This window comes from Mauremys reevesii, linkage group 21 (genome assembly GCF_016161935.1).
Source record: "Mauremys reevesii isolate NIE-2019 linkage group 21, ASM1616193v1, whole genome shotgun sequence".
In the NCBI taxonomy this organism is placed as follows: Eukaryota; Metazoa; Chordata; order Testudines; family Geoemydidae; genus Mauremys; species Mauremys reevesii.
The window spans coordinates 3,765,038-3,791,884 of record NC_052643.1 but is presented as its reverse complement, the minus strand read 5'-3'; the positions used below and the strand labels follow the sequence as shown (position 1 = coordinate 3,791,884).

Genomic DNA, 26,847 nt, shown 5'->3' with positions numbered 1-26,847 from the left:
TCCTACGAGCAGCTAGCAAGGACGTTGAACCCCTGATATACAGGATACCAGGTGGCAGAAAAGGGATACTGTTGTCCTAACATTGGCAAGATATCAGAAGCTACATCAGGAGGCTTTTGCCAGCAGCTGGCCATCCAAAGTAATAGCTATTGTAATTATCGATTAAGGAAAGGCGTGGTGACTACACAGTTATTGCTAATGTCTTTTCCCATCCTCTTCTCTTCTGCCCTCCCCCATCCAGCTACTCTTCCCATCAGTTTCTCCTTGCTGCCATGAGGGAAAGATGTTTCCTGTGAAGCAGCTGCTGGAGGCTTGTACAGGTGCTCATGCGGCACATTCCAAGCCCTACCTGAGAGGAAGTTAGGTAAACATCAGATTACAGTCTTATAAAACCACAAGGACTTGAGCCCAACTGCAGGCCTATGGAACATCTGTACACCTGTGCCCACCTCTCTGATTACAGCAGAGTAATAAAAAAAAGGAAGTGTAATCCTTTAACAAGCATTCCATGGGCTCACTTGATTTAGGGAATCGCAGGAGGGCAGGACAGAAAAGAAATTCAGTTAAAAGATCAATGTTCTAGTAGATTTCATCTTTTGTACACAGGTAGTTTATTTTACCAGTTGTTTGCCGTATTTCTGTACATGTCTTGGTTTACTGTATGGGAATCTCCCATACAACTCACTGTAGGCAGAGGTTCTGTTCAGCCGCTTCCTTTCAGGCAAAAGGGGATGGGTTCAGGTGCCCACTATTCAACCTATTAAGCACAGGTCATATTGCACCTGTACAGAATACATCCTCCAAAAAACCAATTGTGTGGAAAGGCAGCTTCTGGAAACACAGTGAAGCAGACTAGCCCACGGTCCTTTTAGGTGAAGGGATGATCTAAATCCTTCTTGGCCTCTGGCTGCTGTCACAGAAAGAGTCTGTTTCTATGCCACACAGGCTTGTCTACAGTACCAGGTCCTATCAACATGCTGAGACATCTCTACTACTGGAGCCTTTCCAGCATACAAGATACATTCTTGTTGCTCCAGCAGAAGGAAGCTTTAGTGTTCATCTAATCCCTTGAAACTGTTAATATTAAGAGTTGATCAGCTTCCTTGTTGACTAATCTACAGTTAGACAATGCAACAAGACAGTATAGGGCACAGGAGAAGCAATGGAGTAGCTATATTTGACAGCTTGCAACAGCTGATTTGGTGGTACCTTACATTTCTCTTCCATGGCCAGGAACCCTTCCTCAGACCCCTTTCTTTTCCTGGGGCTGGAGGACAGAGCTTAGCGGAAAGCCATTTGTTACCACCAATGCATGAAAACAGGGATTTTTTTTCCAAACTTTATTGAACATGGTTTGTTCCCGATGTCTATGATTTCTAGAAGTAAATGCATCAAGTACAGCACTGGAATTGTACCATAAGCCATCGGTCCATCACAAGCCACTTAGGGTTCAAACCTTTGGAGCAGTGGTTGCCCAGTCTCCTGCCACACGTCAGCTTTCCGACAAGCACATGCTGCACAGAGCCAGGCTCATTACCATGTTTTCCATGCACTAACCGAAGTGGACCAGTCCAGTATTGAACTAGTCTATTCCTAGCTTGTAAACCTAGATGCAACAGAGCCCTGTTCCTTCACCCTGCTTTCTCTGCTGGAAGCAGCAGGCAGGCAATAGGTGTCTCCATGGGATCTGTCTACATTCCCTTCTCCCCAAATACAAGAAATGTATTACTAAGTTTTTCCTCAAGCCAGCAGAAAACTAACCAAGCTTATGACAGGTGCAGTAAGTGAACCAGGCCACTGGACCCCACTGGTTTCTGGGCCCAAGGCAATTAGAAAGCCCAGGTACCTACGAGTCCCCTTCCATTTGCTTGGCAGCAGTGGAAATACAGAACAAGAAGCTAAGCTTGCCAAAACCTAGCCATTATATTGTGGAAATGCCTAGAAACTCCGGGTTTAGAACACCACCAACTACCTCTCTCAATTAAAACAAACTAAACAGTTAAAACTCTTCCCATGCACTTGGTTTAAAGTTGATCTGATTTACAAACAAAAAACAAAAGATCCTTTGAAACAGAACTTGCTCAGGAGAGAGAGAGACAACATGCACATTTGGGGAGGCTTCCCATTCTTCTTTTAAATCCCAGGTTAATGAGTACGATAAACATTATTGCTGGCGCTAGCTTCAACTGAAGTGGCACACACGACACTCTGCACCTGTTCAGAGTCCTTACCGTACCCCCCTTCCTTTGACAGTGACTTGGGACAGCCCTCGTCGGTGTGCCAATCACAGTGGGTGGAGCAGGGGGTCACAGTGCATGGGGTTCAAGGTCACAGTGGGCAGAGCAAAGGGATCACAGTGCAAGTAAACCAGGTAGTTCCCTCTGCTCAAGTCCATTTGTCCACCACGGCAGTGCAACCCGTGGCAGCTGACCCTGCTTTCGACAGCATGATCTCTTGCCCATATCTATCTGCGTTGTTTGAAGCCTTGTGAACCATCAGGACCCAGTGGCTGCCGTATCACGTTATTGGGCTGCCTGGAATCTTCTGGCTGGGAGATCCTTGTTGGCCTGCAGGAAAGAAATCAGTCTTAAAAAGAAGGAATACTTCTACCTTACCCCTATGCAATTCCAACTAAGGCGGGGAAAGTCACCGCCATGGTGAAAGAGCGATCGTCCATGCTGCTGCTGCATGACCTCACAGGCAATTGAGAATTGACTAGTGCTCCACTTCCCCAAGCCCTGCTCGTCAGCAGCCAAACCCCAGGTAACTCCAAAGTCCAAGGCCCGACCCTACCTGAGTGGGATCACCCTGCTCTAGTTTTGTTAACAGCAGCTTTGTTCACTGATGTTCTTTAGGAACATGCATCATTGCTCTCTTTTGTAAGAGCCATTTCAATGATGCACCTTTTTCCGCCCCAGGCAGCACCTTTTATTTTTTTAAATTGCAATCCTTTGGTCTTTGGAAAGAATGGCTGCTGTCTCTGTTCAAACAGGACTCCAGGTTAAGTTGTTCCCCGCTCCGAAGTTACGTTTAGTTGGAGAATACACTGGAAGAGGACTACAGAGCCAATGCGATGTAGAGCAGAAGGTAGGGCAGAACATACAATATGGGGAGGGAAAGTGCCTCTGGAGTGACTGGTCTGGCCCTCTCCAATCAGTGATAACAGCAGCATGGCTGTGGGGAATGTAAATTCAGCTTGTTCTACACCATGTGAGTTGGGCTAGCCAGCTCAGCTTGATATTCACAGGCAAGACTCAACTCCGCACCCCCCTTGCTTGGGGAAAACAGTCGCATTTTGTTGAAAGGTTACACTCCCCGATGAGATAGACAGACTCGGATCTGTGCAGAATTATTTCTAATCATTTTGTTTTACTATTAAAGGTATTTGTATGAAATCTGGCAAGTCCTTCCTTGCAGAGTCAACCTGCTCCTGCTGCCTATTCCCCTGGTTATGTCAGAGAAGGCTTTGTCCTCAATGAAGGTGTTTAAAAGCCCACGCTCTGTGTCTAAACACCTTTGCTTTTGCTTTCATTTCTGTGCATTTGAGCTATACCGTATCACACATGCTAACAGGATGCTCCCACCTCTCAGTGGGCTTTATCCTGCACGTCATGTGAAATATTAGGTATTGGCCTGGCTCCTCCTCCCTCTGGAGGACTATCTGTAGGAAATCATCTGCTGAAGGACTTCCTACAGGGGTTAGTTCAGGGATGCAGCTAGAATTGCCATTAAGCCCCAGCCATTCTCACCTGTCTAGAATGGGTTTCTCCTGTTCCTCTTCTGGGCTTGCGCTGCCCAGAATTCGTTTTCTGGCTTCTGCGTATTCTGCCTCTCTCTGTGCCAGAGACTTTACTGGAAAAGCTGGTCTGCTCGCAGAGTTGGGGTTACTAAGCACACCATTCGTTGTGGGCCTCTTTAAGATCCTGATCTGTGGAGGAGGACCTGAGGGAAGGCTGTCGTCCTGAATGACAATCGGCACTTTGGGAGGAGATTTTGATTTTCTGCTGTTTAAGAAAAGACACAAATATCTAATTAGTATCTGTAGCCCACTGACAGAAAATGTTAACTGCTGGGAGCGGGAGTCTTCATGACTAGGAAGTGTCTTGCAACAATTAAGAGCCTTGTTATAGTTGCAACTCAGATACTGTAGTAGAGAGCATGCTTATTTGAGATTTGCCCACTCAAGTCAAACATGCAGGAGGACAGAAGACAGACCTGGTGCTTTGGTTCTTCTCCTTAAAAAAAAAGGGAGGGGGGAGAAAAGGAGGGGTGCTAGGACACTGACCAGAGAATCTCACTTCAACTGAGTGGGATGATGATTAGAGATTTTTGCTACCAGTTCCAGTCTTAAAAATTAAAGCTCGAAGTTTCTGAGTTGGGGTGTCCCAAGCTAGCTTGTGCATTCTTTGAGGCAGGAAATATTCTATAATTTTGAGAGGCATATGGCCCATTCCGGAGTGCTGAAAAAAAAAATGTAGGCACCTACAATTGAAGATGTAGGAAGGAAAATGTACTTAAGTCAACTCAGAATTTCTTACAGCATGCACCAGCATTTGATATTCTCTCTCCAGCCCCTTACTTTCTGGAATTATGTTCCCACAACCCCACTTCACAGATTTTTGGTACAGTCCCTCTCCCACCTAAAAATCACAACAAACAAGTCTGTTATCTTAGGCATTAGCTTATTGAGCTACCAGAAAGCTGAACCAAAGACTGACACTCATCAGAAGTTTAGAATTTTTGGGGGAAGGAGGGGAGAGGTGAGGAGGAAGGTGAGAGCAAGCAGGAAGATATAAACCCAATTCACGTCACTGAGAACAATGACAAGTGCTATGTTTGTGGCAGCACGGGATGAAGTATGAGCTTTCCCTCTATGTAACCCGCCCAAGCCAGAACACAGGCACAAAAGTCTCACTGACAGAGCACAGAAGGGTTGGTACATGTAGGAGTTACTTGGCTTTCACCCATTTCTTCATTCTACTGCCCAGTTTTTTGTTTGTTTGTTTTTTAAATAGCTTCCCTATAGGTGTGGCTATATCTGCTCTTGAATACCCTACTTCAGGGATCAAATTATCTCCAATCATCTTTCAGCTACACTGCTATGGATTAGAGGTGCCACAAAGTGACATATTGCATAATACAAGCTCCCCATTTCTTAGCTCAAATTGGAGGTTAGTTACCCACTAAATTTGATGCATCTAATGCAATTTACCCTCCTGTGCCAACTCTCTGAACCTGCAAGTGTGCAACTCCAGGCAGGGGAGCCTAGATCAAGAGTGTTTTAGACCAAAAGATCACCATTACCTTTCCTTTTGTGTAATCTTCAGTTTCTTTTCCAACCGTCTGTCTATTTCCTGTAAAGGGATGTGAGAAAAACAGTGTGAAACCTCTCTCCTTTTATAGAGAATTTACAGATTCTACTTGAGGGCACTTGTAATTTCTTTAGTCTCACTTTTTCCATTACAATAATACTCTGTGTGTGATTTGCAAGCAAGACACTAATCTGAAAAATAAAAAACTCTTATATGAAAGGGTCATGTATATTTCACTGTATTCGTTGGTATTAGCAGTAGGAGAACAGCAAAGCATTCAAGATCATTTGGGACCCATCCTAATGGACTTTTTTAAAGTTTGATGGTGATAGAGTGGCAGTTCATCTAATTGGAACTGCACCTTTGATCCCAAGGATTCCCCAAACACTTAAGCCACCACTGAAGCTTCCTGTGGGGTGAAATGTGACTGTAACAGCCACAGTAACACTAAAAAGTTTCACATATTATACACTCTGTTGAGGAAGGAAAAGATACCTGAGTGTCTCTGGTACAGTTACACTGGGACAGACCACTGGGGTAGCTGCTGCTCCTTGATTCAGTCATGAAGGTGGTAACTAGCAGGGCTCAAGGAAGTTCCAGCCCTCAGCCGGAATACCACCTGCTCAGCTTCCTGTCCTCAGCCCATTTGCTAGCTTACAAAGCTACTACATGAACTCAGTCAACCAGAACCACAGTGAAAGCTTGCCCCTATGGAAAGAGGCTGTCTGCATTGCCATCACCAGCCACAGAAAGGCATTATCAGGTCGGAAGCTATGTGGCCTACTGCCATCCATTCAGCTATATGGGGCTTGAGTAGCAATTCCTCACTATACCAAGAACAGGGAAGGGATGCAAGTGCGAAGTCACTGACAACCCTACTTGGTTCTATATAAATATGGTTTATTATTGGTTGTGGGTTCTTGGGCCACCAGCCTGAGAAACCGGTAGCCAAAAGCTCAGGCAACTGTTGAAATTGGTAAAGGTACTACCAGATGGCAGCTCCATAATGTTCACCTGAGTTGTGTGTTCAAGAAGCCACAGTGGTCTGGATGGAGCAAACTGATTTTAACTGGAAAAAAGGGCAATGAGTGGTTTGGTAGGTTTTTCAATTGCAAAACCAAACCAAAAAAGTTAAGCCATTTGACTATGACAGTGACATAGTTCTAGACACCTGCAGCCTCTTGCAACCTCATAAAGACTCCTAATATTGTCAGAAAAGTTAGCAGCAAGTTGCAATGCTACCCAGAAGGTTGAGGGTGTATGCATAAATAAAGCATCTCAGAAGCAGCCTACTTCTGACCACCTGCAAGAACAGAGACTGGCTGGGAAAAGGAAGTGGAGATGCAGCTATCTTGGCTGGGAGCTAGAAGTCACCTGTACTGGCTGGTGGTGAATCTGAGGATCAAATCAAGGTGAAGGAGCTGCCTCATCTGTCTGCACAAGTCCAAAAGAGGTTATTTCCTGCTACAGAAAAGAGCTTAAAAAAAAAAAAAGTTGTGAAAGCCAAGTGCTTAACTAGCTCTCCCCAGAGTCTCAGGATAGTAGATAACTGGAAGGATGCTTCCTCAAACGTTTCATTAACAACTCTGTTATTTGGGGTCGGATGGGAGAAGGGCAGCATCTCAACCAGCTTACGAGTTCGATGCTTTTAATTTACAGTGCTAGTTCAGTTACTTTGAACACTACACAGTGACCAAGCTTCAAAGTCAGTTTTGTGTCCAGAACATCCAAGCCAATCCTCTCCCACGACTCCTTTAAACAGGAGTCGAATTTTATAATCCCCTGCTGGGAAACATGGAAGACTAGACTCCTTGTTACACTCAACATGCAGCTAGCAGTAGGGAAACAGACGCCTGGCAGGACAGCGCAGAGAAAGGGTGTTACATGTTTCAAAGTAGCCCTATGGAAATGCAATTGGAAGCTACAGAAAAAGTGAAGGGCTTATTGTAAGCACATGAATCTTTACAATGTGTCGGGTTGGAAAGCCTACTTTGGTTTCTCTTAAATGTCTGACTCTAAAGCATAACCGGGCTGAACCCCTTACAGAGTACTGGCTCTTGGAAAAAAAACCCAAAAAACTGTGTTTTGGGGAACATCACTGAATAGTTTCTCATTACAGCTCCCAAATCTATACTTGCCAAATGACACACCAAATATTTGCCTGATGTATTTATACCTAGTGGCAACTTACAGTAGCCAACACCAATACCATTTCACAATTTAAAATAAAAGGCAAGAGAAAAAACTAACCCAGGTTTTCCTCATGCAAGTACTGTCTTTAAGGTGCATCACATCACGTCTTCAATCTGTATCTTAGAAACGAGTCCTGTTCTCCAATACAATCACTCTCTAGATATCAGAAACTTAAGGGGGGCACCTTTGCTTTGCATCAGCAGAGATTCATTGGCACTTTGCCAGGTGTCTAAAAGCTTCAACCAATTTGCACATGTTCCAGAGAGGTTAAAAAAATACAACAAAGCCATACTATTTGCTTGAGGGTTTTGCTTCCTTAACAGGAGCAGAAATTGCTTTTCCAAATTAATCAGTAATAAGAGTCTGGGACTGTTCAGCTGTCAACACCGTGCAGTCGCACAGAGGGGGCTATGGGCCACATTTTAGGACCTCACAGGCGGCTTCATGGCGTACACATTAATTTTTTTTTTTTATAGCAGAGAATTCAAAGTATTCTGAAATCTCATTTTGGTGATGCTGGAGGGCTCCCACCTCCATAAACTCTTATTCCCTCCCTGCCCACCCTTTACTTTCTCTATCACCATCCTCAGAGTGCTAGTGCCAGAGACTTCCCCTTTCAGTCAAGTCAATTCCAGAGCTAAAAGCCACCTCTCTTGTAAAACTATTATGGTTTTCACATCAGATTCTTTTCTGTGCATGTAAACACCACTTCCTTGGATGCTCTTGGAATGGGAGACAAGGGGCTTGTCTACATGGTGAGGGAATCGACCACAAGACAGAATGAAAACTTAGAGCACACAAGTTTCACACACACTAACATCGATTGTGTGTGCACTTCTAAAGTACACTAACAGTTCCTTAGTGCACTCTGAAACTGAGAATCAAAGCACACTAAGGAACTTTTAGTGAGCTGTAGCAGCATCTGCATGGGACATTAGTGCATGTTAAATCAGTGTGCTCTAGGTTCACACTGTGGCTTGCACTATACTAACTTGCTAGGTAGGCAAACCTAACGTCACACTTCCTCTTAACTTTCTTCCGACCAAACCCCTAATTACAATCATACTAACAACTGCAAGTTGCTCCTGACAATTTCTTTCATTTCCTTGGCTAGAACAGCCGCACAATCAGAGCAGAGTTGACATGAAGAAATATCCTGGTCATGCCACAAATCACTGTAATTAGAATGACTGGGTACTCTTCCAAGAGGAGATCCTTCCCATCTTCACCCTATTCCAATTACAGGAACACTTTGTGATCACTCATGATCCAATATTGGTGTCACACACTAGATCCAGCCCACTCAGCTTTCTCCCTTATAGCCATGTCTGTAGCGACCCAACACCTCTTATCCTTCTCATGCCACCTAAGTCCTCAGTAAGTTTGGTCACATGAATCCAAGGGGGAGCAATTTGTGTGTATGTGGGGAAGATACCACATGAAAAATAGGAAACAATATTGCATCTGAACAATCTTCCCACTGGACAGACAAGACGCCCATTTTTCCATTTCAAAATAATCTATCAGTTTTCATCAGAATGCCCTTCCAGAGTCTAAGAGTACCTGCGTAATCCACTAAGGACGACACTGCAAAGGGGATGAGTGTTTTGGAGGAAAGGTGCACACACATCTATGGTCCAGCTCTGGATCTTCAGCAACTGATTAGTCACGCTTAGTCAACATGGCATGCCTAGTCATTTAACAAGCCCCTATGATTTGGAGGCATAGCTGTTGCTCTAACTCAGACGTGAAATGGCTGGTCACAGAAATCACATGCCAAATTTCTTAATGAAATAGACTGTAAGAATCCAAAGTGTTCTCACAAACAGCTGGCATTGTAGCGTATCAAAAAGTCAGTCAGTGGACTATATACAGTTGTACTCAGCTTAAGCAGTTCTACCATATATTTGCATGATATCAAGATTTAGTACAACAGAACTGATACTAGAGATGAACATAGCAGAAGAGCTGCTCTCTCCCACCATCCCTCCTATTTCTGTGTTCTATTTCTCTCCTTCTCATGAGGGGGAGGAATAGCTCAGTGGTTTGAGCATTGGCCTGCTAAACCCAGGGTTGTGAGTTCAATCCTTGAGGGGGCCATTTGAGGATTAGCCCTGCTTTGAGCAGGGGGTTGGACTAGATGATCTCTTGAGGTCCCTTCCAACCCTAATATTCTATGACTCCTTGGTCAATTTCACAATGCCTCACTGCTCCACTTCTAAAGCGTGATATGGCAGCATAGAATCAGCTTTTCCCTACTGTTACCACTCTCACACCCACTTCCTCTCCTTACACCCATGATCCAAATAATCCTCACCACCACCTGTTTTTGGGGTTCTAACTCCAGTCAGACACCCACTATGAACAGCAACAGACAATTCAGAGCTTCCAATTACCTTTAGAACTCCAGTGGCTAGTGCACCACCAAGGGGGTTTACCAAGACATTTGGTAATTCATGTGTATTTATGCAGATATTAACCATATGTCTTCTCAAACAATATTACCTCACATGCTTGACCTCTATTTGAGATGTTTTTTTTTTATTAGGTGTTGCTATATTTTGCACTCATGGTAAGAAAATTCAAGTTACAGTTTGCAGAATGTTACCTATTCAAATTATGTTGCCAGCTTACTGGACAGTGTCCTGTAACTGGTCAGCAAAAAAAATTCAGGACATTAGTGACCTCTCTTCCACACATCTAGCAGTCCATAACATTGCATGCATTTAGGGCTTGAAAAGTCAATGCACCTCACAAACTTTGGTCTCAACACTTGGAAACTGAAGATCACCGTAGGGGCTCTCAGCAGATCTGTTTTTGTCAGTTGATCCTCAACCAACTTCAACTACTATCCTCACATGCGGCACTGTGTCACTGAGCTATGCAGATAACATGTTAAAATTAGGGTCTGATTTATGGCTCTTGGGTGCCAGAAGCACTATAGCAATTGGAAGGCACGAGCTTACATGAGAGACAATCAGACTTACTATTAGAAAATCTCATGCAGCACACATACTCATTAGTTGGGTTGGTCACACTGCACGAGAGCTATGTTAATCTTTTGAGATTATTGGATTCCTTTATGGGAGGATACCTCCTCTTCATGATTTCCTATATACCAGGTTTACATTAAAAATAGCTAAGGAAGTCCATTTTACATTCCCCTTTTCCCCCTGCAAAGGGATCCATGAACAGATTACTAAATTTAGTAAAGAATTCCTATTATGCTGTTTTTGTCTCAGTCACTTTTTAAGACTCAAGAGAATCCAACAGAAAGCACAGTGACATAGCCTTTGACATTAAAAGCCTGTTATGGACAGGGGCTAACAGAAGCTGTATATTTATCATAAAGTAGGTCTTTAATATCAAAAGCTCCATCCATCTGTATTAGAGACAAATGCTACAAATATCAAGACCTAGCGAAAAGTAATCTGTCTCATCCACCAAGAAGGAATCATTCAGAATAAAAGGCAAATCTACCACAATCACCATCTACCTTCAGTCACTTATCTTGGCTTCTCTTTAAGCTGCTGCGCAGCGCTGCGCTGCAGCGCGCAGCGTGTCAAAGCGCCAGCAGCGCCAGCGCTGGGTCCTCTCTCCAGCTCCCGTCTCCCTCCTCCCCTCTGGGAGGACAGGACAGGCGAGCTGGAGCTGGGCGCTGGCTGGGGCACACTGACTACATGGTGCGCCGCCCGCAATTTGCAGCTGCAGAGGTGTGTTTTCACACCCTGCTGCAGCGCTGCAAATTTGTAAGTGTAGCCAAGCCCTTGGTTGAGAATTCCACGAATAGGACTAGTGTTCTGCAGCATGCAATAGAAGATAGAGATGAGCGGCGTCCATCTCCAAGGCAACCCAGAGATGCACATTCCAGGCATCTTTTGGTTGGAGTCTGCATCCACAGTTCAGTACAGAGTTAGACGCCATGCTGGGTAAGTACAGTTAAATAAAAAATAATAATTGGAGATATACCAATCTCCTAGAGCTGGAAGGGCCCTTGAAAGGTCATTGAGTCCAGCCCCCTGCCTTCACTAGCAGGACCAATTTTTGCCCCAGATCCTTAAGTGGCCCCCTCAAGGATTAAACTCACAACCCTGGGTTTAGCAGGCCAATGCTCAAACCACTGAGCTATCCCTCCAGTTCTCCAATTTGTGGTGATGTGGTGGAAAAGGAGAAGAGCAAGTATTAGTGCATCCAGAATAGCCTGATTTGAGGTTGAATCCTCACCTAGTTCTCCTGTTCCCAAGAGACTAAAATAGCGAGTGAAGGAAATTCCCTGAAGTTGCCCAGTGGCAGAATTTCTGGAAATGTGCAAATAGTGATAATTTGCCTTATTTCTGAAGATTTTTCTATACATGTACACTTCAGATGTACTGTTATTTCTCCTATGTCTCCTGCACAGGCTATAAGTTTTTTTAATGTTAATCTTAGTGCTTCATCAAATAGAAGAGAGTCTCATTTATGTCTGAAATAAAACAGAAAGTTAATACCCAAGGTTACTGGAACTGAAAGTTAGCAAACAATTATCTATTTTTTTCCATCTAGTTTACTTTGTGAATTGCGTATTACTGTTGTACTATTTCTCCTGCATAGTCAATTTCTCCCTTGCTGAGAACAAGGGACCAGAAAAATCCAGGCAATATTCTCATAAAACTATTCACTTTCTGAAAGAGAATCTTTTAAGTTGCTCTTTAAGAATAAGCTTCAACAGCATTTTCCTTCACTTTAAGGAACAGTAAGGGAAGAAGTCTAGTGAGCTGAAAACACAAGATTTGGGATTTTATCTTGATTTTTCTACAAAATAACTCCAACTTCCATATTGGTGGAGCAAGCTGTAATGGTCACCAAGGAGAGAAGTATTATGTCACCTTAAAACCCTGGAACATTTTGAAGTTATGATTCTGAACAGTAGTCATGCCCCTTTCTGTGCTTTGTACAAATTACTGCTGAACACAAAAAACTCCCTAAATCCTGCTCACTTTACTCACTTGAGTAATCCCATTTGAGAGTGAATAAACTGAGTGGCATTGGGCTTTAGGAGTTGAATCCTTCAGCAGTGATGTTAAACAAGGTCCTTTCTACTTATTTTTATGGATGCAGTTAAAGCTCCTATGGCATTTTATGAAGAGTAGGGAGATAACTGAGGACCTGGCTAGTATTCCCTTATTTAGTGAGAACAGGTTTTAAAATGTTCAAGCTCGCATGAGCCGTTACTGAGTGCATAATTCAGCCATTCAATCACTAATATCCAACTCATTGCTTCATAAGGTGCTTTAGGATATCCTTGAGTATGAAAGACATTAGATATGATTAAGATATGTTTAGTTTGTTTCCTCATTAATTTCTCTTCCATTAATGAAACATTTCTGAGAACACTGATTCCTAAGGCTGTTGGGAATCAGACAGTTCCATTAATTAATTCTCTAGGTTACTCCCATTAAATCCTGGCTGTATTTTGTAGTCAGTGCAAGGTTCACAGTCAAGACTACTTTCAGCTTCACTGGGGCTTAGGTTTTCTGAAGGTAGCCAATTCTTAGCAGCAGCCTGTGCAGTTAGACAACTGGGAAACAGGACGTGCCACAGTTGTTCTGCAAGACTACATTAAATCCTAAGCAGTGACTTAGAAACGCGTGTTCTGTGGCTTCAGAACAGCTAAGAATTTTGACGGGATATAAAAGCCTTTAAATAGTATTTCACAAATTCTTTTGTATCCTTGAAATCAAAACTCATCCTTGTACCTCATACATTTTCAACCTTGTCAACAGCTTCAGATGTAAATCTTACACTGAAGCCATATTTGTATGATTCTTTGTTCACACATTAAAATCCCATTGTGTTCCACCCAATTCAATGTGAATTATTTTATGACTAGAGGACAATGCTGATTGGTAGTCACAGGGTCAGACTCCACAGCTCTTAAATAACATTTCCCCTTAGCTGCTGTGCTTTGATCACATTTCAGGTCAATTAGAGTTTACTGCAAAAGGCTGAGAAAGATCCTAAATTAAACTCCATATTAATATAGGGAGGCAGCATGATTTAGTCAAGGAATTGGGAGTCAGAAGACACGAGCTCTAACTGCCACTTACATGCCTCTAACCAACCCATTTCACAGTGCTATGAGAACCACGAGTGAAAGGTACAATATATAACAAATGCAAAAAAAGGTGCAGATCATAATTACAACCACTACTCTGCTCAATCGCTCTTATGTATCCCCTGGCTGCTAAGCATTAGAAAAACTAAAACTGTCTGCTCCCCATGGCACGCCATGCAGCAAGATGCATCCTAGCCAAGTGGCCAGGGTTCAAAGTCAATTGAAACTTAGACTCTGAACTACACCAGACTCAGTTTTAAGCCTCCACAAAGAGCCATTAGAATTCATCTTTTAGCATTACTCCTTGGAAGAAGCCACAGCACCATCAGCTGACCAGTACTACTACAATGGAAGATGGTTGAGCAAATCTGAATGTATCCCTCCCACTGCTTCCAGAAGAGATGTTACCAATAAGTCAGCTTATTAAGTTGCTAAATTTGAAGCCAGAGTTTGAGAACAGAAACAAGTTTCCAAAGAACAAAAAAACACTATGCTTAGGTTACTATCAGTTTCTTTGCAGGTAATAGTGAGAACCCCTTTGGAAAAGAGCAGCACAGCAGTACTGGAAATGGCAGTTGGCAAGACTTACTGAAAGGATTACATTCATGTTTCTGTCTTTTACATGAAGATTCAACAGCTACGTTTTTTTAAAAAGGACAAATTGGAATCAGTTGCTTCACTACAGGTCTGTACCAACTAATTGGAATTTGGCTTACAGTACAGAGTCAGTTTTACGTAAAAATCAAAATTACATCGACAGCTAAAGTAGTGAAGAATACTATTGTCACCAATATCTGTTTATGAACAGAAACACTCACACCAACTCCTTCTAGCCCATAAGCAATGGCAGCTTTTCCTTCCTACCAAGTTCAAGTAATGGTGGCGTGTTCTAATAAAAGATGTTAAATTGTATGTCTGGTATACCATGTATCATAATTAAATTTTAATGCATGGATTATTCTTATAGACACGCAGGCTTTCCTTCTGCCCTGTACTTTTAAACACCAACATTGTACTGAAGAGCAAAAAATAAAAGGTTAAATTCCATACAGTATCTGTCAGAGTATTTGGCTCATGAACTCTGAAGCTGGAGGAACACATTTGTTGCTGTACTTGTCTTCAAAGAAGACAGCCAAAGAGATCATCAGGATTTTATAAATAACTATTAGTCAGACCCAATTTACAGCTGTGGTTACCTTCACTCAGATTAATAAACAAACTGTATACTCTGGAAGACTTCTAGCTGGGTGAAAACAAGCTAACACTGAGTCCTGTGGCACCTTATAGACTAACAGATGTATTGGAGCATAAGCTTTCGTGGGTGAATACCCACTTCGTCAGTCGCATGTTGCCACAGGACTCTTTGTTGCTTTTTACAGATCCAGACTAACACAGCTACCCCTCTGATACTTAAACTAACACTGTATCAATACAAACCTATTCCTGTCTTGAGGCACTGATATAGTGCATAATTTGCAAAATACTGTTGATAAATAGTTGATCAAACCAATATAGAGCAGGCAAATTGGAGCTCAGGATGACATACCATTGGCTCCAAATGACCACTTTTCTCCATACTCCCCACACATTTATAAGGCGGATATTCTAGCCTTGAAGTGAAGTCTCCAGCTTGAAGTCTACTCAGTTTAAAAAAATAGATTAAAAATGGTTACAGGTGCTACACCTACCTTTAGGCCCTCAGCCAATTTGTTGTTGTTTTTACAATTACTTTTAAAAAAATGTTACTCCCTATAGCTGTACAGGGGGACGCACAAAAACAGAAAACTTAAGTTATATTAGTGGCTAGGATGCTAGGCTCAGACTTAGGGGAAGATGTGTGTTTGATTCCCTGCTCTGCCACAGACCATGCATAGCTCAGTTTCCTCATCTGTAAAATGGGAACAAGCAGTTTTTCCCTACCTCATGGGTTTGTTGTGAGGATAACTACATTAAAGATTGTGGTTGTTCAGACACTACAGGAATGGGGGCCTTAGACAGAAATGCACAAAGTAAACCAACTGAAAAACATTTGTTTCCTCTAGTCGCTCTGTTATAGTCATCGCAGGTGTTACTTGCGACAAGATTCAGAAGTGAGATTTGAATTGATCTCTCAATTCTCTCTTTCTTGATTTTTATTAGTTTAAAGGTGACCAGCAAAGAAAGGAGTTGGAGTTATGCCTGATTTGCTTAAAAGGTTTTTGTTTTATGGGGGGTTTTTGTTTTAACTTTTTCTGTTTTCTTTTACATAAGAAATTAAAGTCTTGTCTGCCCTGGAAAACTCTGGGTGTATTTACACTGCAATTGGCAGTGTGATTGCAGCACATGTAGACACACCCAAGCAAGCTTTAATCTACCCAGTTCAGGTCCCAATACCAGCGAAGCCACAGCAGCATGGGCTAGCCACCTGTGCACGTGCCCAGGCTCCCTGGCAGGCTTGTACTAGGGCAGCTAACCCAATGCTGCTGCAGCTTCATTGTGGTTGGTGCCCAACATTAAAGCTATTTTGGGTATGTCTACACACTGTGGTGCAGACATACCTTCGGATGACAGGACATCACAAGAATTGAGAGGGAAGGGCCATTTCCAGTCAGCGTGTTTGAAACTCTGACTCCTGGGCAATGAACAACATTTTGAAGTTTCATCAACTCATTCTTTCAGTTCAGCTGTGAGAGCCACAATACATGTTTTCAGACCTCTAGGAATTCCTCCAGCAAAACCAGGGAAGACCAGACTTGATATTCCTGATACCTCGGAGTATCAGACAAGACAACTTTCGGGACAAGCTGCAGCAAAAGGGAATACAAGAGCCCAAATCTTTAAAAATCCTTCATAGGTTATTCCGCCCCCCCCCCCCACATATTTATTACTACCAAGGAGATAAAAATAAAATATAAATGCAAATAAATCTACAAGTTTTATATTGCCCAACTGACAGAGTACCAACTAATGAGTCAATCTTTCGTAAAGGTATAATTAACAGTTATTCATAAAATTGCCCATAGGGAGACTATCAAATTAAAAGTCATGTTTATTTATTTTTGCTGGTTACTAATACCTTAGACTGATCATATGTTTAAAAAGACATGTACTTTTCACAGTTTATGTTCTATTTTTTGCACCATATTCATCTTCACAAATGACTAGAATAATCAATTTAACTATCTAGCGCTCATGCACTAAGAGCAATGCTGCACTAGGTATACTGTAGAGGCATGTATAAATTCAAGTGAAACTTTTCATATCAAGTCTTAAAACCCACAAAGAAAGGTTTCTATTATTTTTCAGGGTTTTTTTTTTTTTTTTTAAATAAAAGGAGAGGGTTTGTTTTTTAAAAAACTAAGCCCAAATTTCAGGCCTAAACTACTCAGGAGTACCTATTTAAAGAACAGATATTTTAATATTTACACATACATTTTTAAAGGAATACCATTTACAGAATGGCTTACACATTTTTCCAAACCCACCCCGTCTTACATGCCATGGTAGAATATTAACTACCAATAGTTAAGTACTTAACCTGTGTTGCTTCACCTGCCCATAGTGCTTCTCCAGATGGAAATTGACAAGCAGTTGCACTCCACTGGGTAAGCTCTGCATGTCGTAGTCATTGGGATGCTCTACGCCGAACAAAGTATAGGTGAAGGAGAGAGAGAGGAGAAACAATGACCTATCAGCAACAGATGATCAGGTCAGTTCATGGGCTCTTGCACATAGCTGTTTCCTCATGGTTCTAGTAGCAGAGTGATTCCACTAAGGCCTGGTCTTGGGAAGGTGAAATCGATCTAAGATACGCAACTTCAGCTACAAGAATAGTGTAGCTGAAGCCGACGTATCTTAGATCAACTTAAAATTACTTACTTCGCGTCCTTGCAGCGCGCTGCTGCTCCCCCGTCAACTTTGCTTCCGCCTCTTGCCGAGCTGGAGTTCAGCAGTCGACGGCAGAGCAATCGGGGATCGATTTATCGCATCTACACTACACGTGATAAATCGATCCCTGATGGATCGATCTCTACCCGCCAATCTGGCGGGTAGTGTAGACGTACCCTAAGGCAGTTCTCAAATTGTATAGCCTTATAGCAGTTTACATGAAGAGTAAGCGTGTCTTTCTATTGATGTTTTTAGAATGGCAAGCATTTTATCCTTCATGAAGAGTCACCCTGTCTGCTTTTATCATCTCATCTCCCCCACCACTCATTGTATGTTTCCTGTGGGACCTCTCTCCACCACTGGTGGCCCTGGTCTCACTGTCAGCTCCTAGAGTCTCCAGTTGGTGGCTGGCATCTCCAACCTGAGGGTAGGTGCTGTTTCCTCTCCTATGTAGCAGCAGCCTCTATGGGAGGTAGCTAGGTTTGCTCCTTCTTCCAGCTGCTGTTACAGGCATCAAGAGACTGGACAACTGCAGAAGCAGCTGAAATATGGAAGAGTTATAGCACCATGTGGTCAGTCTGCTCTCCATTGAGCAGTATGAGGATTACAGCAGTTTCCCCTTGTTGGATCCACTGGGAAAGCACGTTAAGGAGTACCACCACTGAAGATGAATTTTTCCTGTAACAGAAGCTTAGAAACAACTACCAAGGGTGTAGACCGGGAGTGTGTGTGGGGAGGTGGAAGACAGAAGGAAAGTGGGTGGAAGCCTAGAATTCCTACATTCCTTCAAGTCATTGGTCTGGGCCAAAATCACCATCAACAGCCCTGCAGACAAGAGTTATGTACCTTCATGGAACATTTTAATGAGAGGGGGAATTAACACCAATATTCTAGACAAATTCCAATAGCAATGATGATCACAGGATTGACAGACTGCATAATTGCTTCACTGGCAAACAGTATCACTCCACTCCTGGCTTATTTAGCTAAATGTCTTTCAAACAAATTGTAACCCAATATCCTTTTACAGAGAAAACACATAGTTTTACCCACATAATGATAGGGAGAAATGAATTAATAAGTGTAGACAAGGAAGTAGAGAGACATTGTCCAAGACCAAATTCTATCTTCTCGCAATTTAAGAGCTTACTGTTATTTAGCTTGTCCACTCTCTGAAGATGCTAGTGTACTTCTCCCTCCACCTCCATGTCACAGACAATTCCCCTTCCCTCACCATGCATACTGCTTACCCGTCTACACTACCACCCAACTGATGATCGCATTTCAGCGGTGCTGCATGTAAAACAACTTTGGGATTCTTCAGAATGAAAGGCACTATAGAAATGTAAGTTATTGATCTGGCTACTGAAGATCAAAAATGGGTGATTGATATTTGAAGTGAAACAAAGGGAATACTTGGTAATACTAAAACCAGGCACATTATTGTCAAAAAAAAAAGTAGAGAGAGGAATCATGCTTCTTATCAGCCTCTGGTTAGAGATACCAGCTCTTTAGTTAACCAATTTAATGTTGCACATTTGAGAGAATCAAGTACCAGCCACCTTACCAGCCACATCACCTGCAGCAAGTGATGAGCCAGACCCCACCCACCCTCACGACACTTTGCAAGTCTCACTGCATCTCTCTAAAGCAAGATTTCGTTGGAGTCTTTCACAAGAGCGGGCGAGTTCTCAGCAAAGCTTTCAGCACCTTCCCTGGGGTTCCTTGGTGCCAAGCTACCTCTGGAGGTAGGAGCCCTGACTCCGAGCCAGGGCCAGAACTCGTATTGTTATTCGGCATGGGATGAAGATCACGCCCAGAGGCCCCGATTCATTGCCACGTGATCCCGACACTTCTTTGGGGCGGTTGGGGGGGGAGTGATGGAATTTAAAACGCAGCCAGAGTCACAGCCCGGGCCAGCCCCAAACCCCTGACCCGACACAGCCCCCCGAGAAGAGATGGGGCGCGGGCGGGCGGGCCCGTCAAACAGGAGGCCCAATCCTGCCCCCTTGGACCCACCGCCCAGTAGAAAGGGGGACGCGCGTGGGCCACCAGCTGCCTGTCCCGACGGGCGGGGCGATGAGGAAGGGGCAGGGGCCCCAGCAGGAATGAGGACGCGGCCCCTTTAAGAGGCCTAGCAGGCGCTCAGGGGCCCGGGCTCCTCGCTGCCGCCCGGCTGAGCCCACCTCGGCGGGGTCCCCTGGCCAGGCCGCGCTGCCTAGCCCGCCCCCCGCGCACGCGGCTGGGCCCAGGCCCATCCTCACCCCGCTGTCGGCCGCCTCCTCCCCGCTCTCAGCGACCGCCTCAGCGTCCATTGTAACTCTTCGCCGCCGCCGCCGCCGCGCCAGCCCGCCCCCCGCGCATGCGCAGGGCCCGCGCAAGCGCTCGGCGCGGCCGCTACCTCAGCACATGCGCGCCGGCAGCCGAGCTCGGCCCCCTTTCTGCACGTGCGCACTACTGCCCGCCCCGCGGACATGCGCACTGTACAGCCCGCTGGCAGCCGCGTAGCTGAGTGAGGCGGGGTGGGGCCTGTCAGCTGGGACATGAGCACCTCTGTCCCCCCCCTGGCCACAGGCAGCCGGGCCATGAGCTCCCCGCCCCCTCTGGCCACAGGCAGCCGGGCCATGAGCCCCCTGCCCCCAAGAGCACCTCTGTCCCCTCCGGCCCATGAGCCCCCGCTGTCCCCCTCTGGCCACAGGCACCCGGGCCCTGAGCCCGCCCTGCCCCCGCTGGCCCAAGAGCACCTCTGTCCCCCGGGCCATGAACACCCTCCCCGGGCCATGAGCCCCCTGCCCCCTCTGGCCACAGGCAGCCGGGCCATGAGCCCGCCCTGCCCCCGCTGGCCCAAGAGCACCTCTGTCCCCGGCCATGAACACCCTCCCGGGCCATGAGCCCCCTGCCCCCCTCTGGCCACAGGCAGCCGGGCCATGAGCCCGCCCTGCCCCCTGCTGGCCCAAGAGCACCTCTGTCCCCGGGCCATGAACACCCTCCCGGGCCATGAGCCCCCTGCCCCCTCTGGCCACAGGCAGCCGGGCCATGAGCCCGCCCTGCCCCCGCTGGCCCAGAGCCCACCTCTGTCCCCGGGCCATGAACAGCCGGGCCATGAGCCCACCCTGCCCCCTCTGGCCACAGGCAGCCGGGCCATGAGCCTCCCCACCCGTTCCCCTCTGGCCACAGGCAGCCGGGCCATGAGCCCGCCCTGCCCCCTGCTGGCCCAAGAGCACCTCTGTCCCCCCCCGGGCCATGAGCCCGCCTGCCCCCCCCCTCTGGCCACAGGCAACCAGGCCATGAGCCCCCCTGCCCATGAGCCCCCCTGCCCCCCCTCTGGCCACAGGCAGCCGGGCCATGAGCCCGCCTCTGTTCCTCCCCAAGAGCACCCCCACCCGGCCACAGACAACCGGGCCATGAACACCCCCTCCCCCAGGTCATGAGCCCCCCTGCTCCCCGCCGGCCCATGAGCACCCCTGTCCCCGTCACGCCTCCAGCAGCTGCTGCTTTCTTGAGAGCACAGCAACATATTGCAAAGACCTTCTTTGTCTCACTCTCTAATATAGGTGTTCCAGGCGCTGGGAATGACAGAAACCTTTGGTTTGCCAGTAGTCAGCCACCCTATGCTGGGGTACCTGTCTCCTCCCACAATGCAGGTAGGTTTGGGCTCAGCCAATACTTGGATAAGAGGCAGCCAAGAAGCACCTTGGTGCTGCAAAATGAGACTGACAATTGAATAGATGGCGGGTGCCGTTGCTGCGTGTTAATGTTGAACTAATGCCCCAGGCTAGTCCTAAGAGATGCTGTGGTGCTATTGGATGAGATGTAACTGCACAGTCCGGCTCCTTGTGGCTGTTGAAGTTGCCAAGGCATTTTGTAAGAGCAGAGATGGCCAAACTCCTATCTGCTTCCCCAAATTCCCTGGTTTGCACTCTCAGGCAAAACTTCAGCAATGGTAAAGCACGCTAGCTTCCTAAATGCATGCCCAGTGGCACCGCCAGCTGTGCCGATCTGTGGATAGAAGGGAGGTAGAAGCACATGAGGTCACTGGTAAGGTTTTGTGTCACAGGGAGCTGGCGGATGTGTTGCTTTTGGGTATCTGTTGGGGATGGCTGGGAAAGCCTAATGGAGCGCTGGAGTATGTTATTGATAGCATTGTACTCACTGTGAAAGTGGGCACGAAGGCACAGGTCTTTCCTTTTCACTCACTTCCATTCTTCCAAGGTTTTGGGCCAGTCCCTGGGGACTACCCCTTGATGTGGTGGACAGGCTTGTGTGTTCCAGTGACACTCAGAACTAAGCCAGCGGGAGCTTGAATTGCTGGGAGGCCTCCCTATGCCAGAGAGGTCAAAGGACAGCGAGCAGATGAAAAGCAGCCCCGGGTTGGGTTTCAGTGATGAGCTAATGACATATCCTCACAAAACAGGGACGTTATAGAAACACAAGGTCAGTACTTACGTGGAGCCTTGTTCGTGGCCTAAGTGACATTTGATGGCACAGAAAGGATCCTGTTTCAGAAAGTTCTGAGTGGATGGAGCATGTCCTGCAGCAACCTTGACTTCTACTAACGCTGGCATTTGTTTGCTGGTAGTAACCCTAAGCGAGACAAGGAGGGGGCTGTCACGGCTTTTATTGGACCAGCTTTAAAAGCTGTGCCCTCCCCCACCTTATCTCTCTAATATCCTGGGATGGACTCGGCCACACTACCCTGCATACAATAGGAATCGCTGTTAGTTATCTAATTCCTTTTAGTGTCCACACAAGGACCCTGCCCTCATTTCTAAAGCCCAGATTTCGAATGGTATTAGGCATATACAAAATCTGGGCCTTAGTCAACAGTTCATTAGCCCGATCAAAAAGACTGAACTGGCAGCTGCTCCTCACCTCAAACCCAAAAAAGTATTAACTGAAGATTAAATCAACCCAATCAATCCTGTCTGTGATGGAGCTCACCCCCCATCACTTCACCTGCAAGGTAAGGGATACAATTCCAGTTAGTGATGTGCTGCACCTGGCCTCCTAGCCAGATGAGACAGATAGGCCCGATAAGTAGCCTGAGGGAGCTCAGGGGGGGGATTTTGTTCCCCTCCTCTGAGGAAGGTCTGGGACAGGTAGACTAAGCAAAGCTATAGGGATAGGACTGGCCATTGGAAAAAAGAGGTGAGATCTAGGGGAGACTGCAGAAAGGGCAGGACTCTCCTATGGGAGGGAGCCCTGAGGTAAGGTAATAATAAAGGTAATAATTGGAGATAGACCAATCTCCTAGAACTAGAAGGGACCTTGAAAGGTCATCGAGTCCAGCCCCCTGCCTTCACTAGCAGGACCAATTTTTGCCCCAGATCCCTAAGTGGCCTCCGCAAGGATTGAACTCACAACCCTGGGTTTAGCAGGCCAATGCAGGTTTGTAAGAGGATAAGAAACAAGGCAGAAGAATTATTCAGTTTTGATTGGACTTGTTTCTGGTAGGGGCCTGAACTTGGGTGACTTGGATGAAGGTCTGGGGCCGGAGGCTGGTGGCCTGCAGGAGGTGCTGGAGCTGATGATAGAGGCAACATCCTGCCCTGACCTATGGGGGAGGGTAACCCAGGGTACTGGAGTACCACCACACCCCTTTTACCACAAATCGCTAGCTTCTACCCCCTCCCCAAAAGGCTGGATACAGAAGGGCCTTGCAACCTTCCCTGAAGGTTAACATAGTCTAGCTGCTATTTGCCAAGGGTGAAGGCTCCTCTTGGAAAATGCCCTGCTCTCTTATATTGGTTTGAGCATTGGCTTGCTAAACCCAAGGTTGTGAGTTCAATCCTTGAGGGGGCCATTTAGAGAACTGAAGGTTTTTGTTTTTTTTAAACCCATCTGGGAATTTGCCCTGCTTTGAGCAGGGGGTTGGACTAGATGATCTCCTGAGGTCCCTTCCAGCCCTGATATTCTATATCCAGGAGGCTGCACCTTTGCTGATCCCAACTACAGCAGTTGATGAGGAGAGATTTCATCCCCTTTAATCTCAAAGAGTCAGGTCTCAGGCCAGGTAGTGTTCAGAGGGCAATATGTTTCCTATCCTCAGAGATAAATAGCCAGTCAGTACAGGTCAGAGACCTGGTGACCTAGTGTTGCCAGGCTGCACCTCTATCTGTAAGCCCTCTTCAAACAGCAGGTGATAATCCAGCACATGGCACTCTCTCTACAGGAGCATAATTGAAGCAAATGGAGAGACTCCCAAAGCGCTCATGGACTTAAATGGGCTTTGGATCAGGCTCTTTACTGCTTATTTGCTGTGCAGGGGTGTTGTGAAGCTTAATTATATATGTACAATATGTTGAGGCCTTTGCTTGGAAGGTGTGATTTGACTGGAGTTTGGAGGATCTGCTCTCCTTTGAGTTTGAACAGTGGCCAAAATTCTGGAGCAAAAATATGGGGGGGGGGGGAGGGAGAAGGCTTATATCACTTGTTGAGACACCACTTTTTAAGCCACAAAGGGCCTGATTCTCTGCCCCTGCTGCAGGATAGGCATAATTCTCATTGATTTCAGTGGCAGCTACTGCTGTTCTTTGCTGGGAGAATACAGATTACGTCACCACAGTTATACAGTATCTTGAAAATAGTGTAACCCACTAGTGTGTGTGTGTGTGTTACAGGGATTATATGGTGAAGTTGCCTGTGATTACCCAGGAGGTCCATTTCAGCCTGATGATCTTGGTCCTTCTCCGTGCTGATCCACACACAAAATGTGAATTGTCACAGTCCTCAGCTACAGAGCTTTAAATCCAGCTATCGTAGCTCGTGCTTTGAACTCGAGAGGTTGGTTTGCGGTTCAATCCCACCGGGTCAGCCAAGAGGGCACTCGTCACACTGGAACATTCTACAAACCATTAATCCTTCAGCTTCCTGGACAGAGAACCTATAAAAGCCAGGGAATTTCTATTTACTTCGCTTCCCTCTGACAATGCTTAGCGGTGGCAAAGTTTCAAATGAGCCCTTTGAACAGTGGTTTAAAATTAACTAATTCAAACAGTGGTAACAAACCTGAACTCTGCGAGCGCTTGGGATATGTCACTGGGTTAGGGTGTGGGGAGTGAAGGCATTTAGGGCCTGGCCTCATCTTGCCAAGGGGCTGAATGTCTCAGGGTGACCAGATGTCCCAATATTTGGGGCTTTTTCTTACAGGGGTGCCTATTACCCCCCACCCTCTGTCCTGATTTTTCACACTTGGTATCTGATCACCCTAGAATGTCTTCAGCTCCCAGTCAAGTCGAAGGAGAATTGGTCACTCAGCCCTTCTCAGCATTGGGCTCTCAGTGATGCTCTGAGAAGGCTGATGAAGTGTTACGTAGAATGTAGAGTTCATCTGCTGTAAGTGCAGGGCACAGAACCCAATTTGAAGGCCCTTCTGTGCCTCCTGCTGTTATTTCACTGGTTAACCTGAATTTCTGATATGCAGATTAGACATAATGGGCTGAAAGACTCTCTAATGCAGTCCCCAATGCGGTGCCCATGTACTGCCTGGTGGACAAGCATCTGCTGAAATGCCGCCAAAAAGCGGCGTCATCAAGAGGTGTTGCTGCCAAAATGCCACTGATTTTCGGCGGGTTTTTGGCGGCGACACCTCTTGACGTTGACACTTCTTGGCGGCATTTTGGTGGATGTTTGTCCGCCGGCCACGGTCCTCGGTGGCTCGGCATCCGGCACCCGGAAAAGGTTGGGGACCACTGCTCTAGTGCAACTCCCCTTAAATCAGTCATGTTACACTAGGGATGAACTTGGCCCATTACCTTTCGCAGGAGCTCCCAAAAGTAAATGCCATGCACTTTTCCTAGCCTTAGGTGTTACTGTGCACTGTAACTGCAGAGCAACTCATTAGCTTTATTTTCATGTTATTTATTTAGATTTACATCATAAAAAGACTCCTATGCGAGAACTCTAGGGCCCCCAACACTTAAACGTACAACATAATAGTGCCCCAGCAGCATTACAAAGCAAACATTCTTACAGGAACAATACCTCAACTTGGCCATCTACAAAAAGCTCCTTTTCACCTCCATCATTCTGGGAACATCTCAGCTCTCCCCAAACCCCGATGAAAGGTGACAATGTAATTACTGCAATGTACCAGCAGATGGCGACTGGCATCCTACAAACTCCACCTAAAAGCCTCCTGAACACGGTTCGGTTCTACACTTGTCCGACACCCCCGTTCAGCAGCCCCCCACCCCACACAGCTAAATCTGCAGTCCCACCCTCTCTGCGTGCTCTCAGATGTGGCCAGTACAATCGTCTTCAACTCTGGAAGGCTACGCCAACAAAACATCCAGCCTGTGGGAGGAAAAGATCTTGCAGTGCAAAGCTTCTGCATCTTTTGGGCAGAATCTAATGGAAATATAGTGGGGCCATGAGTTGAAGCAAAGCCTTCTGCAAGCCACAGCAGGACTGAGAAAGGCTGTGAATACCTTCCAGCTGTCCACACGGATATTTGTATATAAAGGGTCAGCCTGACTCAGTTGCCTCTAGGACAGAAAGCATGGGCAATGCATTGCATGCAGTTGGGGTTTGGAGGGGGGAAGGGGTGTAACATTTGTAGAGGTGCTGATCTCCATGTGAAACATTAGTCTGCTCCTGTGTCTTTCCAGAAGGAACTGAAACGTCCCAAGGCATGTTTTAAAAAAAGAATCCGGAACAGATGTGTGTGTTCTGGGCAATAAACCAGGTGACAATGGCTGTGGGAGCTGCTCTGTTCACCTGCATACAGGCTGAGATTTAGGACCTCAGTGGCTTCCACCAGTGTTATCTTGGAGGGGCCCCTGATTCCCAGCGCTTCTTTTTGCCTTTGCATCCCCCCGGTCCCTTAGGTGGGATGGCGGAGGGGAGCATCCCTATGCAATGCCTATGTTCAGCACATACTGTCAGATGTATTCTAGCGACTGAGGGTAAAATGTTCAAAGGTACCTAAGTGACTTAGGCACTGGGAAAATGAGGCCCAGGCTCCCAGGTGACTTAGAGGCTTTGAAATATTTTACTCTAAGACTCGTCCCCATAATATTTTATGTGCTGAAGTCTATGCACATAAATATTGGGGGATAAAGTGTATTTATTCCTGCAGGCAAGTCCTGGCCCTCGCCTCTGCAGACGTGTGCCTCAGTAGAGGCAGTGAGTGGAAACTTGCTTTGAATGAGAGGGCAGAATGGGGGTGCTTTGCATGGGGAGTAGGGGGAGGCTGGGGCTGAGGGGAGGTTGGGGTGTCGTGTCACACGGAGGAGGAGTGTGATGGGTGCTCTGCATGGGGAGCGAGGGGAACTATTGAGACTTGGCAGAGGGGGAGAATTCCTACCTGCGCTCCAGCCTGATCCTGTGCGCCGTGGTGGATGATCCAGCCCCCCTGGGTCCCACTTTTACCACTGCGCC

The 26,847-nt window shown here is 46.1% G+C and overlaps 1 protein-coding gene and 1 long non-coding RNA gene across 12 annotated transcripts; one reads left to right on the top strand and one right to left on the bottom strand.

Moving 5' to 3' along the window:
* Positions 1-592: 592 nt before the first annotated feature.
* On the bottom strand, positions 593-22,043 carry SZRD1 (SUZ RNA binding domain containing 1). 4 transcript variants are annotated; one of them, XM_039508582.1, is made up of 5 exons: positions 19,731-19,781; positions 17,131-17,214; positions 5,305-5,354; positions 3,750-4,004; positions 593-2,567 (listed from the first exon to the last, which is right to left on the bottom strand). In XM_039508582.1, the coding sequence occupies exons 1-5, from the start codon at positions 19,779-19,781 to the stop codon at positions 2,465-2,467; spliced, it is 543 nt and encodes a 180-aa protein (XP_039364516.1). In that variant the 3' UTR covers positions 593-2,464. The 4 variants fall into 4 exon arrangements, with proteins under 4 accessions (XP_039364516.1, XP_039364515.1, XP_039364514.1 ...); XM_039508581.1 differs by lacking the exons at positions 17,131-17,214; positions 19,731-19,781 and adding an exon at positions 21,913-22,043; XM_039508580.1 differs by lacking the exon at positions 17,131-17,214.
* Positions 11,302-24,376, top strand: LOC120387645. 8 transcript variants are annotated; one of them, XR_005590275.1, is made up of 7 exons: positions 11,302-11,434; positions 14,120-14,284; positions 17,141-17,287; positions 17,722-17,893; positions 21,021-21,110; positions 21,679-22,673; positions 24,087-24,376. It is a non-coding gene; the product is annotated as an uncharacterized LOC120387645 (long non-coding RNA). The 8 variants fall into 8 exon arrangements; XR_005590273.1 differs by having other exon boundaries at positions 11,313-11,434; positions 21,679-21,900; XR_005590269.1 differs by lacking the exon at positions 21,679-22,673 and having other exon boundaries at positions 11,315-11,434.
* The last annotated feature ends 2,471 nt before the right edge of the window (positions 24,377-26,847 follow it).

Bases quoted from the DNA above. Each gene is read 5' to 3' on its own strand.
- SZRD1 (XM_039508582.1), bottom strand. From the start codon at position 19,781: ATGGACGCTGAGGCGGTCGCTGAGAGCGGGGAGGAGGCGGCCGACAGC. The intron at 4,005-5,304 runs GTAATGGTGATC...TTTCTTAAACAG, and splicing joins AAGATTACACAAAAGGAAAG to CAGAAAATCAAAATCTCCTC. The intron at 2,568-3,749 runs GTGAGAATGGCT...TCTTTCCTGCAG, and splicing joins GAGAAACCCATTCTAGACAG to GCCAACAAGGATCTCCCAGC.